Raw genomic sequence first — 12,896 nt, forward strand, 5'->3', positions numbered from 1 at the left:
TTGCATCTATCTCTATACAGTCTATGAATGAGCACGTGCATGATATTAATGACCAGCAACAAACAGCCAAAGCAAGTCTTTTAAAGGGTGTCTTTGTACGAATATATGCTCCATTTTACTAACACTTATCAGCCATGCCACTACTAACTGAAAGAAATTAGTTCATGTAAACAGGAGTCTCATGAAATACAACAAAAGCATTTAATACATTTTCCACTCTATCGAGGGATCTTTATAATTGCTGGCCTGGTTCTGCTCTTCAATTTGTTCAAAGATTATTAACTTAGCTGCACACCTAACATTTTCAAAACAGCCTTGCCAGCCATGAACTCCACCTTTCCTGCAACTTGACTGACTCCCAAAGATATAAAATGGCATGGATATACTATAAAATGGTCACAGATGAGGCACACGCTTATCTTTCTGGACTTCAATAAAAGCATATCAACAAATCTCATATTTTTTTAGAACTTTTCCCTAACATGTCAGACAATTTTCCTTAATATGATTATTCAAATTGACCCTTTTGTAATAGTATTTCTATTTAACTCTTGCTATTTCCATTGGTGTTTGTGCTTAGTTTGACCATAATATGAATTGCTGTGTAGGTATGCCTTGATCTGGAAGTGTTGTAAAATAGTTATAATATATAATATGCAACACTTTCCTACAAGCAGTATTATTGAAACTTGTCTACCATCGAAACAAGGTAAAAAGTTAAATGCATAATCAGGAGTGCATGACAAAACCATTACAAAAAAATGGTTTGGAGGTATATAAAGGCTTGGAATGTAAAAGTAAGGAAAAGCAGTCTGCCCAGCACCAATTTTTTTTTTTTCTTTTTTGTGAACTGGATATTGACTGTCCCAGTCTGGCCAGCTGGGTCTGCAAATTCAAGCAGTACCCTTCAGCTCTTTCCTTTGGTCTCAAAAAAGTTTAACCTTCAACACCTTCTAGAGAACACATACACTCTCATATTGTAAATTGTGCCTGGAAAAGCTTAACTGATGCTAATAATTATGGGAACAAAAGGACCAGATGTGAAATAAAACATTTATAATGACTGCAGAAAATGCAAATGTTCTGCTAAAGTAGTTTCAAGCTTATACCGAATCTGAAGTGTCTGTGCTGGTGTCGTCACTGTCAGATGATGCCACTTGCGCTCGTTTGCTGCTCCGGATCCTCTGCACATGTTCTGAGAGTTTGTTGCGCACCATATATGAAATTATGTTGTTAGGATCAGCCTTACTCACAGCAGGCTTAACTGTACTACTCAAAGTGGTTCTCTGTACAGAAGACCCCAGAGTTAGGCTACTCCGTCCGCTGCTGGCTGCTGCAATTTTGACAGGTGGCCTGTTGGATTACAAAAAAAAAAAAGAAATTCATAAATGTTTCGACCCAAGGAGTGCCCGTTTTGCATTTATAATGTGCAGTGAGCTATTGTGAACAAAAATTGGCATGCCTGTGTATATAAAGAAAATGTTATAAAATAAAGGTGTGCAAAATGCACAAGTTCTTTGCAAAGCATAAAGCTATTTCAGCCTCTTACTATATTTACTGTTTGATTAAAACTTCACATCGGGCAAAAAGAGTTTTTGGAGAATGGAAGATTTTGAGTTTTTTCCTAGGCTTAAATCATGTGGATAAGTCAAATTTGTGCTAGCATGTACAGATATACCAGACTTTAAAGCCAGACAGACCTAAGCAAACATTTGTTTTTAAACACCCACAACTGGAGATTCATCAAAAACTAGACCTTGATTGAATAATGTTTATAGGTCAATAAAACAAAGGATAGCGTATACAAAAAACAGTAAGGTAATTTAGTACTGCTGCATCATGTAAAGAAATGGAAGATGAAAACAGCATTTTTGATGTGTAATTTTGAGTATATTTAATAAAAATTTAGAGAGCATAAAATGATGATAAAATAAGCAGATGCACTGGAGCCATCTAATTCATTTTGTGATGCATGAATTTTCTTTTACAAGTACTTAGCTGTATGCAAGACCTGGTCATGAAACAGCTCTAGCAAGCCCAGAATTGAACCTTATGACTAATTCAGGGAGCTATGGTAATCAGACATAAATGCATTAATTTCTATCTGCTGCAGGTGCACAATAATTTGTTGTCAAAGATAGTCACTTATTAATAATTTAATGACATATATACATTTCTAAAATTTATCAACATTTGCTAAGCTAAATAAAAAACATTGGGGATTTGGAGGAAAGATTTGGTGACAATTAGTAAATAAGATGCATTGCAACAGATCTGTCTTTGGAAATCTGAGACCACATCAGTGTCATGCAGAAAACGGGGGGGAAATAACTTACTTCGAATATGTTTCTGAAACTCAGCAACAAGCCCAGGACTCAAGAACATGCAATCTCCTGATGTGCACATTATGAAAAAAGCATGAGATTGCAATCAGTTACTCAAGTGAAGGAGACTTATGCTTACAGCTAATGCTGTGAGATGCTAATGCAGTGATAATCAGAAATAAAATCAATCTTGAAAAAAAAAAATACAAAACAGCCATGCTTCTTATATGTCAAATACAAAGAGTGTATTTGTATCAGCTGCATGACTGAATTCAAGAAAAGCATTCATCATAGCAAATATGAACATAGAAAATGTCACTCTACGCTTTACAGATTCTACTCAAAACAAAGGCAATAAACATTACAAGAAGCCAATACTATGCATCAGCAAAGCATATAACAAACATTTTTCTACTAAATAAATTTACAGCACAAAAGGTTTTTTAGGCTCTTTATAAAGCAGCAGTATCTAATAATGCTGAAAGTCATATATAACTTGGTAAAGGTAAAGATCCCCAAAGCCCCAGGAGCAGTAGTTCACCATAACATATTGAAGGCAGAGCCCAACCATCTGCCACTTTTAGCTTCCTGAGGAATCAGGTACCAATATCTGCTCTTGGGTGTGAGGGGGAGTTCTCCAAGCAATAGGCCTTACATTAGTGACCTCCATATAATCATTCTCACTTATCACCAAGCTTTAGATTCTCCCTAAATAATACTTCCTAAGAGTTTGCAAAGACTGATACTGATTTTAAATTTTACAGGTTTATAATTTGTTTCCCAATGTTGAGATTTAAGGTCAGGGGTGGGTATCCTTAAGATGTTTTAGGGCAAGATCAAGAGGTTTAGAAGGGACAGACTTGACTAAATGATGATGCCATTACAACCTAAGACAATTAAACTACTTAATACAGTTAAGGTAAAGTTCATTTACTTCACATACAAATTGTGATCTGGACATGCAGCCAAGACCAATACCGCCAAGAAAACAACATGGCCAAGTACACAGCAAAAAAAAAAAAAAAAGTCATTATCACCACCAATGAAAGAAAAAGTTTGATCATTGGTCAAGCTGTGTGCATCAAAACTATCTGCAAATGCTATAAAGAAACCAGAACCACAGCTACAGAAAATTAAAACAGAGTAAAAGAAAAAAATAAAACTCAAACAAAAAGCCATGTTTATAGCTTTGGTCATTAGCTGATTAAGGAATCTAATTTCAAAGTCAAAGTTAAAACTTGACATATTCTATTTAAAATTATTTTCAAACAATGAAAAAAAAATCAACATAGAAAAACGACAGTGATATACATTAGTATGTGTGTCTAAAAAGTAATTATCTGATAATTTACACATGCACGAAGAAAGTCACTTAACATAAAATTAGGCAGACCATCATATGCTACCTATGCACTTGCTGAGAATATCAAGTGTTTTTAGGCCTGTCTACTCAAAATAAGAAAAATATAAAAGCATCTCTATTTATTAGTGAAGATTTCTGCATTAATACTTTAGAAGCAAAATACATTAAAATTGTTCTCTGCCAATTTAATGATGTTCTATTCATGCTGACAACATCAAATAAAAAACTTGCTAGTGCCTGATGGAAATAGAGCATATAAAGGAAGGCAAAATGACCAGTGTCTGTTTATATACATGCACAAAAGGAAACAGACACAGACACTATTATTTCCAACTTACATGCAGGTACATGCATTTTACAGATCAAGCATGGACTGTTTAAAAGCAAATCAACTCCTTGAATATAAGATTATTGGTCAGCCAGTGAACGAGGGGTGGAACTTGCATTTACGGTAAGTACATCTTAGATGACATTGGGTTTATGTAGATATATAATGATAAACTGAAATATGGTGATGAATATACATTGTCACATTGCTTAAATCCTTACAAAAATTAAGCTTTAAAACATATATTGAAAAATTTGTCATAAATATGCACTGAAAATAAACAATCATTTTGTCAATCAAATGTCACAAAAGCTAAAACAACAGTATTCAGATGGAGAGTTTCACACAGAAAAATGACTGCATAATAAATATTTCTGTTACAGTGACTTCTACAATTATGATATGTTCAGCTCTTTCATGTGTTAAGCCCTGAATTACTTTTACTTTTGCATGCCATCTTAATTTCCTTGTGTTCCTCTCAAATTTTAAAGTGAACCAGAGATCGTTTTTTCTTTGTTCCCCTCTCTTTCTTTATGTCTCTCTCTCTCACACACGCACACACACAAAGACAGTAAAGAATAAAAGGCAGCCTTACGATGTCAGTTCTGGATCTACTCCTTCCAAAAGCTCATTCTTTGGTGGAAGGCGACCTACAAAAAGAAACAAACTATGCCAGACAGATTTTATCTACATTTTTTTCTTTCTCTCACACTGAACACTGCATTTACATGATACAGTCTTATGTTAAGTCATACCCAAACTTTTAACACCTATCAACATTTGCAGAGCGATAAGATTCATGCAGCTGGTAAAACATCAATCGTTTAAAATGATATGCAGAAGAACATCTCTAAAGGCAAGGTTACAATTAGCTCATCTAAGCCTGAACTGGAAAAAAAAATGCACAGCTCATAACGAAGGGGTGTAATATTGTTGGGCTTGCTGTAACATGTCAAGAAGGCAATATCATTTAACATGGTACATTCATCAGCATTTCTCACCTATATGTTCATTGATGGCTTCATTCTTTGCGATGGACATCAAGAAACCATAGAAGGAAATGCGAGGTGTTGAAAAAAGACTCTCTTTCAGTGAGGCCACTGGTGGTGTGCTGTCGAAATGAACATTTAGCCATTAAGAAGTGACAAATATATTTTAAGTGTTTTTTTCAAAATTATGTTAAAACTTTCTTTGACTTTTTAAAAGACAATCTTTGGCAGTTTTACCTTGTCTTTTTTAGTTTATTTTTCCAAATGATTGATAGCAGTCAGATGTTCAAACCAAGGTCATGTTTCTTTTAATACCTGTAATCAACACGATCACAAAGTGGATAAATGGTGCGGAAAAACTGCATGGCATCAACACCATCTGCAGGCATATGCTGGCTGTGGTGCACACCCTTTATGTCTTGACTGCTTGATGTTGGTACAATAACTGGCTCCATTGGATTATATGTGGACTGCAGCAAAGACTTGTACAGCTCACCACACTTGTCCAAAAATTCTGCATTATGAGCAATAATAGCAAAGAATAATTATAATTCCCTTTAAATAAAAAAGAACTAAGCCACAATATATTAAACCATGGCATCAGTCAAATGTGAGAGGGAATATATTTGGAGTGTGTTTCCTAAGAATTAAAGAAGCTATGATTGACTGAGAAGTATAAAACCTGCTAGATGTTTTGCAGCTGAGGGAGCTTGTATTAAGTGTGTGTGTGTGTGCATACATTCACAACTGAGAACCAAAGCACATGAGCACATTGTCACAATTGGAAAGTTTGAAAAACACACACATGAGAGAAGTAGGCTAAGAAAGGACACGAAATAAGATAACATATTATGTGCTGATCATGTACCATACAAATAGAAAATCTGATAACAAATCATTAAGATGCTGACTAAACAGCATACAAACTGGAAATATTATAACATAATAGAACGCAAAATAAAATTCTTCAGCTACTTCTCATAACTGAGCCTGAGTGCAGCATACCTTCATAATAAAACTGAACTTGGAAGGCATAAATGAAGTCTGAGAAGGATATGAGACAATCCAGTGCATCATCAATAAGGACAATCCTGCCCAAAGAACAGTACTTCAATAAATCAACACCACATTAAAAATATTACTGCTGTAAAACAGTTTAAAGCATGATCTGTATAATCATGCCAACAAACAAGTGAGATGATCCCTAATATATACACATTAATCTTGCCAAAAATTCAAGAAGCAGTGGAAAGATTACAATACAAACTACAACCTGACTTTACAAAACGATCATAAGCTTAGGGGGCATATTATCTTCCAACGCATTTCAAAAATATAAACAATCACAAGCTGTTCCTCAAGCTCACTTGATAAGGTGTGAAAAGGGGTACATGTTGATGATTTAAATCCACCCTGACCCATGTGTGCCTGTGTGAGATAGAGCCCATGCATGCATGAGCTTGTGCATTATATAAAGTTGCCATGAAAGTATGTCTGTTAATATAAACAATTCAAACAAGGCACACCACTTAAATGTGGATCCAAGATGATGACAGGCACTTCTGTTTCTCTTACATTATATAAAAGTATTCGTTTATTTCATACTACTACTAAATTCAACAAGAAACTATATGATTAAAACCATACACTTGGCAAAACAGAAGTATTGACAATAAGCATAAAATCAAGCATTAAGCAACCTGTTAACTACCTTGCAGTTTTCTGGACAAGCTGAAATGGAAAGTCAGTGCACAACAACCCCAGCAGTGAATGATATTCTTGAATGCTCAGTAAGTCTGCAGAAGCAAAAGCATGAAGTCCAATATATATCATACATTCATAAGAAAAATTAATCAGATGGTTTCTATAAACAATCCTTATGATTAATCTTAAAGGCGGAACTTCTTGTGGGTGTTTTTAAAAATGGTTTCGCCCGTGTGAGGGAAGGTAGGAGTACACAGTGTTGATTTTTACAAGTGGTCAGTTTTTCCTAATCGCTACCCGACCCTGAGGCTGGATGGAGATCACAGGCAGTGTCTACTACCCCAGCAATAAAACGTCTTTCTTAGTTGAGTACTTGCTGTTGACATTTAGAAGGCTGGGGTGAAACAGTTTGCAATTGAATACATTAGAGAGTTTGAGATTTAAGATTTAAGGGATGGGGACATGATTCAGGACTGATGTCTTCAAAAATGAACTTTGTTTTTCTTTAAATCTCAATTGCTTTCTCACAACGAGTAGGCCTAGATGTTGCAGAACAAGTTTTCCCTATACAGCGCGAATATCACTCTCTAATGTCAGGGTTAGGACCGACAACTGAATGCATTCTTCACAGAATACAGAGAAAATTAAAGGAGAAAAAGATGAACAGCGGAAATGACAGAAACATAAAAACAAGTGAATTTTAAAACTTGGTTTTGTCTATCTTTATATCTTTCTTTACTTATAAGGGATGACAATATTCAACATTTTCAGTTTATTTCCCTGGTGACTAACATAAAGTACATCAGCGTTTGGATGCAACGTTCCTACTTTTACAAATGGGCAACAATTCACACCTGTAGCACAGACCCCATTCACCGTCTACGATAGCACAGACCCACTGTCCATGTTTGTCTGTTGGTGAGTGCGACAAGGTGAAGGACATTGTAGATCACGTTCATATACCTCAAAGTCATATTAAAAATGGATATGCATGTGATGATCATCTTCGTCGTCCTAATGGACTCAAAACTTAGGTGGAATACACATATAGACCATGGATGTAAGCACGGAGTACAAGCCAAATATTGATATCCCTGCTTATGAGGAATGAAAGATAAGAGATATAGAGAAAGATAAAGAAAAAGCAATCAAAGTAAAATTTGAAAATTCATTTGTCTTTATGTTTGCGTCATTTCTTCTTTCCTTTATATATATATATTTGTGGAGAATTCATTCAGTCCTAACCATGACAGCATGTTCAGATAGAAGTCATTTTGACTCAGCTCTGAGACCCTTCAACAAGTACTGGTTGGGTGAGAAAGATGTTTTATTACTAGGCTAATTGACAATGGCTGTGACCTGTACCCTGCCTATTGTCCGGGTAATAATTGGAGACGACTAGTCAGCACTGCATGTATGCTTACGTACTTCCTTGCACGGGCGATACCATTCAATTCTGTTGGCAAGAAGTTCCGCCTTTAAGAAAATGTCATATTCAAGTATCTATAGTTGACATCAAATAGGAAAATTACAACAACCATCTGCATGTACATTTTACAATTTTTAAAGTGAGCAAAAGACATTTTATCTTTACCTCCTTTCTTTCCAATCAGTCGAAAACACTTCCAAAAGAGGCACACAAATGAAGCCCGATTATGTGGTGTGCTCCTGATGAAGGCAAACTCTCTGAACATTGTATGGTTCCCATCACGTAAACTGTTAAAACTTAAAAGTTTTTAAAAAATACAATAGTAAATTGTCATAAGTGGAACTTTCTTCTTGTGCATGTGTGTGTGTGTACATATGTATGTGTGCATGTTGACAAGAGGATGCATGTATGTTTACATCTGCTTATGTGATTGAGTAAGAAAGAGAGAAAATGTGTGTGTGAGAGACTATGTAACAGTTTAATCACGTGAGGTTAGCTAATGCTGTGAAAGAGAAACATGAATGTACTAAAACTAAACAATAAAAAGAGCTTACTACTTGCTTAAAAACTTGAGTGGTTCCACTTAGGGTTTTCTTCCCGATGGGTGAGCAGTTGAGACATGGCATCTTCCAGGTAAACAATCACATGATGTTTACCTACAGTTGTGGTATAAAAATTTCAGTTTTAAAATGCGTTTAATTCAGTTTATTTTAATTTAAACAGCAAACCCTAAATTCTACAAGGTGAAAACCAGCAATGAGTAACTGCACGCATCATTGAATATAAGCACGTCACTCAGCTGAGAGTGAGAGTGCATGCATGTGTTTTTAGGAGTGTGTTCACCTGTGCATGAGCAATGTTAAGAAAATTAGCTCATGAGAGGGAGAAAGAAGGACTCAATTCACCAATTCTGTTGCCAAACTTACTTTTTCAGTCTGCTTTTTTCACTGTACATCTGTATTTGTTGCTTTGTCTATGTGATTTTGTCTGGTTTTTGTAAAACTTTTGAGCATACTTTGGCAAGGTTACAGAATTAATTGTCTTCTTATTACTCTACAATACAATAAAGCTTTATTATTTGTCTCAAAAGGCAAATATGCAATTCATACATTATAATCATAAAAATACAGAACAGCACCAACAGCAGTATCACACACTTGATCATATCCATCACATAAATTAACACCAATCAGACCCACACAAATCTTGATTCATCACATGCAAAAGCATTCAGAAGTTTTCAATGACTGAAACAACACACAGCATCCTGCTGCTTATCCTACATGCAGGTGAAGTATACCAACAATCTGATTGGACAGAATATGCTTGTCATCTAATAGTAGCATGGGGTTGGTTAGGGCAGAATATGTTATCATCCTATAGTAGCATGGGGTTTTTGGATGTGGCCTGACACACATATACACAAAGACTACCACACATGTACATGGACATCACAATAGTGATAGGTATCTGATGTCCAGCAAACCTATGCTCTATGCCTCACCAAGAGGGTGGGATCTTCATAACGGTGAAACAAACTTGGGGTACTTTCTAGAAAATTTAGGGTATGAGGGATAAGAATGTGGCCACACTGGTAAGCTAGAGAATAAGTTAGAGTGGGAACTTTATCCCATCAAGTATCAACCCACGACAGTGTTGAGTGTTGAGTTGTGGTGATAAGTGGGAGACTAGTCAAAGAATGCCCCCTCCCCCCATCATGTTAGCATCCTATTTAACTTTTTATTATGAGCATTTTTACTTGTTAGCAATAATGAAAGTAAAGAGTAGGAGTGTCAAGGATATCCTTTACTCACTATATACATCTTGCTTAATTTATAATTAGATCTGCAAATTGCTGAGAGTAAAATAGTGCAGTAAAATCTTACTCAGATATTTTTCTGCAGACATGGAAAATCTGTCTTCTGTCAGCGACATTTTGTGAAGCTTGAGTCATGCATTCACTATAAGACGCTGTGCAGTGGAGCTGTCATGCAGTAATTGTGCATGCTACAAAATATTAAAAGTTGTATTGTTCAAGTAATGTTTAAATGTAACAGCGTTTGGAAACAACAAAGGTTAAGGAATATTTGCCGTATAACTTTTACCACGTGATAACTGCTGTGATCTAGCAGATGCAGTAGGGTATATATAGTTTCTTTATACACATACTGAATTTATCTATAAATGGTTTTGATGGATATAATCTTTAAACATTTTTTTGTGAATTATTTCGATCACTTTTAGTTATCCTTCCTGCTTAGCAAAGAATGAGAAAAGATACCTTCACGTCTTTTACAATACTATTATGATAAAAGAGACCAATCATTAGATGTTTATCATAGCAACCACTCTTTATCTTCATTTTTAAATAAGCAAAGATAAAGAACGATATTTTTTAATGCATAAGCCATTAATACTTATAGAATTTCAAAAATACCATGACTTCATTTAAACACGTCACAAACAGTCCGTTTTCAAACACATACATTTTCGGGAGCGTCTCACAACCTCCATAACAGATTACCACAAAACAAAGCTGGCAAACTGAATGTCTCATCAAGTTCTTTTTTAAATAGATAATACTTCAAAAAATAAGTATTAATCACCGAGAATAATTCTAACAAACTTTCACAAAATACGGGAATAATATAATGCAGCTTAACTCGGTCAGCATTGGAAAGCCTCCGAGAAGAAGTGACCCACTTTAGTTGTAAACATAACTTGAGCAGGAGTACGGCATATGAATGCTTCTGTGATCTTTTGATATGAGGGCGATCGCTGCAGCCTTCTTGTTGTGGACTACATTATACAGTAAGTTTTCTTTTGTTTGCGTATTCTAAGAAGAATGTTTTAAATTGAATAATCATTAAAAGATTTATTGCATTTAATGGAAAACGTCCCATTTGCCGATGGCCACCGACTCTTCCAAATCGAATTTGACCTGCGACCTGCAGCTTGCAGTGGAACCTGTTAACCCGAGCATAATGTGTGTGTCATGAAATATATGCTATTTAACAAAACATCAAAATGGTTTTTGATTACATTATTTGTAATCAGGATGCCTTTATAAATCAGTAGTGAAGCAAAATCGAAATGAAAGCGAGATATGCACATCTTGATTATATTCTTTATATACATGCATTTTGCAAAGGGTGAAAGGTAGTTTAAAAAGCTCAGATGGCAAGGGTATATAAATCACCCATTGGAGAAAATGCCGAAGGAATAGCCAGGAAAGCGAAAAAGAAAAGCAGGGGAGTAGAGGTGACTGTGTTGTAATAATAAATAATGTGTATGTATTTAAGTTAAACTGGAAGTGTAGTACTATTAGTGTATGAAAACATACATCACTACAGTACAATTTATACCTTCGTTATAATACAGACCATGGAGCAAATACTTTAATAACATGTACAGACATACTGCTTAAAACACAAACCTTATGACCAGTCATCCTATTCCTATGCATGTGCCATTCACAGCAGTGGCTGATTTTAGTTTTAAAAAAGAGCAGGTGAATTCATTAATATTTGTGGAGATCATTAGAGGGGTAAAAGTGAGAAAATATTACCAGGGTCCTGATTAATTTTAGTTTACTTAATGGTTCATCATCCTTCTCTTTCATTGTCTATATCTGATTCCAAATTAACTATTTTATTTAGAACATACACTGCACTTATGTGGACTAACCCCCTTGAGCATGATGAATGTTAACAATCATTTTGCTTTATCCAAGCAAGGCAAATATTTCTTGAATATATTGAACAGCCGTTCTCAACCTTTTACTTGTGATGCCCCCCTGACGAACAAAGGTACGTCCGCGCTCCCCACTTAGCCAGCAGTGTAAGCTAATTTCACTAATACTGGTATAAGAAACTTAAAAAATGACCACCTTCGCGCCCCCCCAGTGGGGCGCGCCCCACCGTTTTAGAACCGCGGATATTGAGGTACCTCAGCAGATTACTGTGCATCTTTTTGCTTTCCCGGGAATCCTGTTAGTATGATCTATGAGCACATGCATACCTTTCTTGATAAAAGGTGGTGTAGTAAGCATTTCTTTAATTTTGGCCAGAGAACCTTACTAAGTTACATCCTGAGATCTAACATTAATCTCTTAGTACTCCTAATTGATTACGTAGTTAATATAAAAGAAAATTCAAAATGATTAAAAAAAGACCCTTCTGTTATACATAACACAGTATGTAACATCCAGCATGAAGAAAATGTGCTTTATTGAGTGAAACCTCAGATAGAAAAGTCATTTTGGTTTGTAGATAATGTTTAAAAGTAGATATTATGGGATTTACTTACTTCAAAACAAAGCAAAGATTTTTTACCATGACTTAAAATTTCATGTTTGGTCTGCTTTTGTGCAGTAACTACATAATGAATATACAGATAACTTTATATTAACATGCTTCACCTGACTTGCACCGTTGACAAAGATGGCAGGTCCAAATTAAAGTTGATAGAGTGGTAATGACATTGGTGTATTTTTTCTCTCTTTGCATAGAATTTGAAAGTCTGGTTTAAAATAAAATTAACCATTATAAATTGATGTGGGGGGGGGGAATTGGTGTTTTACGCCGTGTCAGCAGCTAAGGCTATATTACGGCAAGCAGCCAGCCCTGTAAACAGATGCCACGTGCAGAGAAAGAACAGCGTGCCCCGAGATGAGAAATGAACTCAGGGCAGCCAACCTTCACTGTATTGGTGACAGGCGCTAACAGCGCTAACCGTTGCGCCACCGGACCGCTCTATA

The 12,896-nt window shown here is 35.6% G+C and overlaps 2 protein-coding genes across 4 annotated transcripts in view; one reads left to right on the plus strand and one right to left on the minus strand.

The window, feature by feature from the left end:
• Nucleotides 1-205: 205 nt before the first annotated feature.
• Nucleotides 206-10,433, minus strand: LOC112560323 (UPF0705 protein C11orf49 homolog). The gene is given in 11 exon segments (XM_025232110.1): nt 206-1,353; nt 4,611-4,665; nt 5,017-5,126; nt 5,320-5,518; nt 6,010-6,095; nt 6,716-6,800; nt 8,303-8,433; nt 8,692-8,719; nt 8,722-8,793; nt 10,024-10,144; nt 10,419-10,433. Coding segments are annotated over 10 exon segments (1,065 nt in total). The 5' UTR covers nt 10,073-10,144; nt 10,419-10,433; the 3' UTR covers nt 206-1,103.
• Nucleotides 10,434-10,800: 367 nt separating this feature from the next.
• LOC112560320 (low-density lipoprotein receptor-related protein 4-like) overlaps nt 10,801-12,896 on the plus strand; it is a 48,335-nt gene continuing 46,239 nt past the window's right edge. For all 3 annotated transcript variants that reach the window (XM_025232099.1, XM_025232100.1, XM_025232101.1), the window contains exon 1: nt 10,801-10,948. In XM_025232099.1, coding sequence (XP_025087884.1) covers nt 10,903-10,948 — 46 coding nt within the window. In that variant the 5' untranslated portion in view covers nt 10,801-10,902. The remainder of the gene's footprint in view (nt 10,949-12,896) is intronic.

This window comes from Pomacea canaliculata, linkage group LG3 (genome assembly GCF_003073045.1).
Source record: "Pomacea canaliculata isolate SZHN2017 linkage group LG3, ASM307304v1, whole genome shotgun sequence".
Lineage (NCBI taxonomy): Eukaryota > Metazoa > Mollusca > Gastropoda > Architaenioglossa > Ampullariidae > Pomacea > Pomacea canaliculata.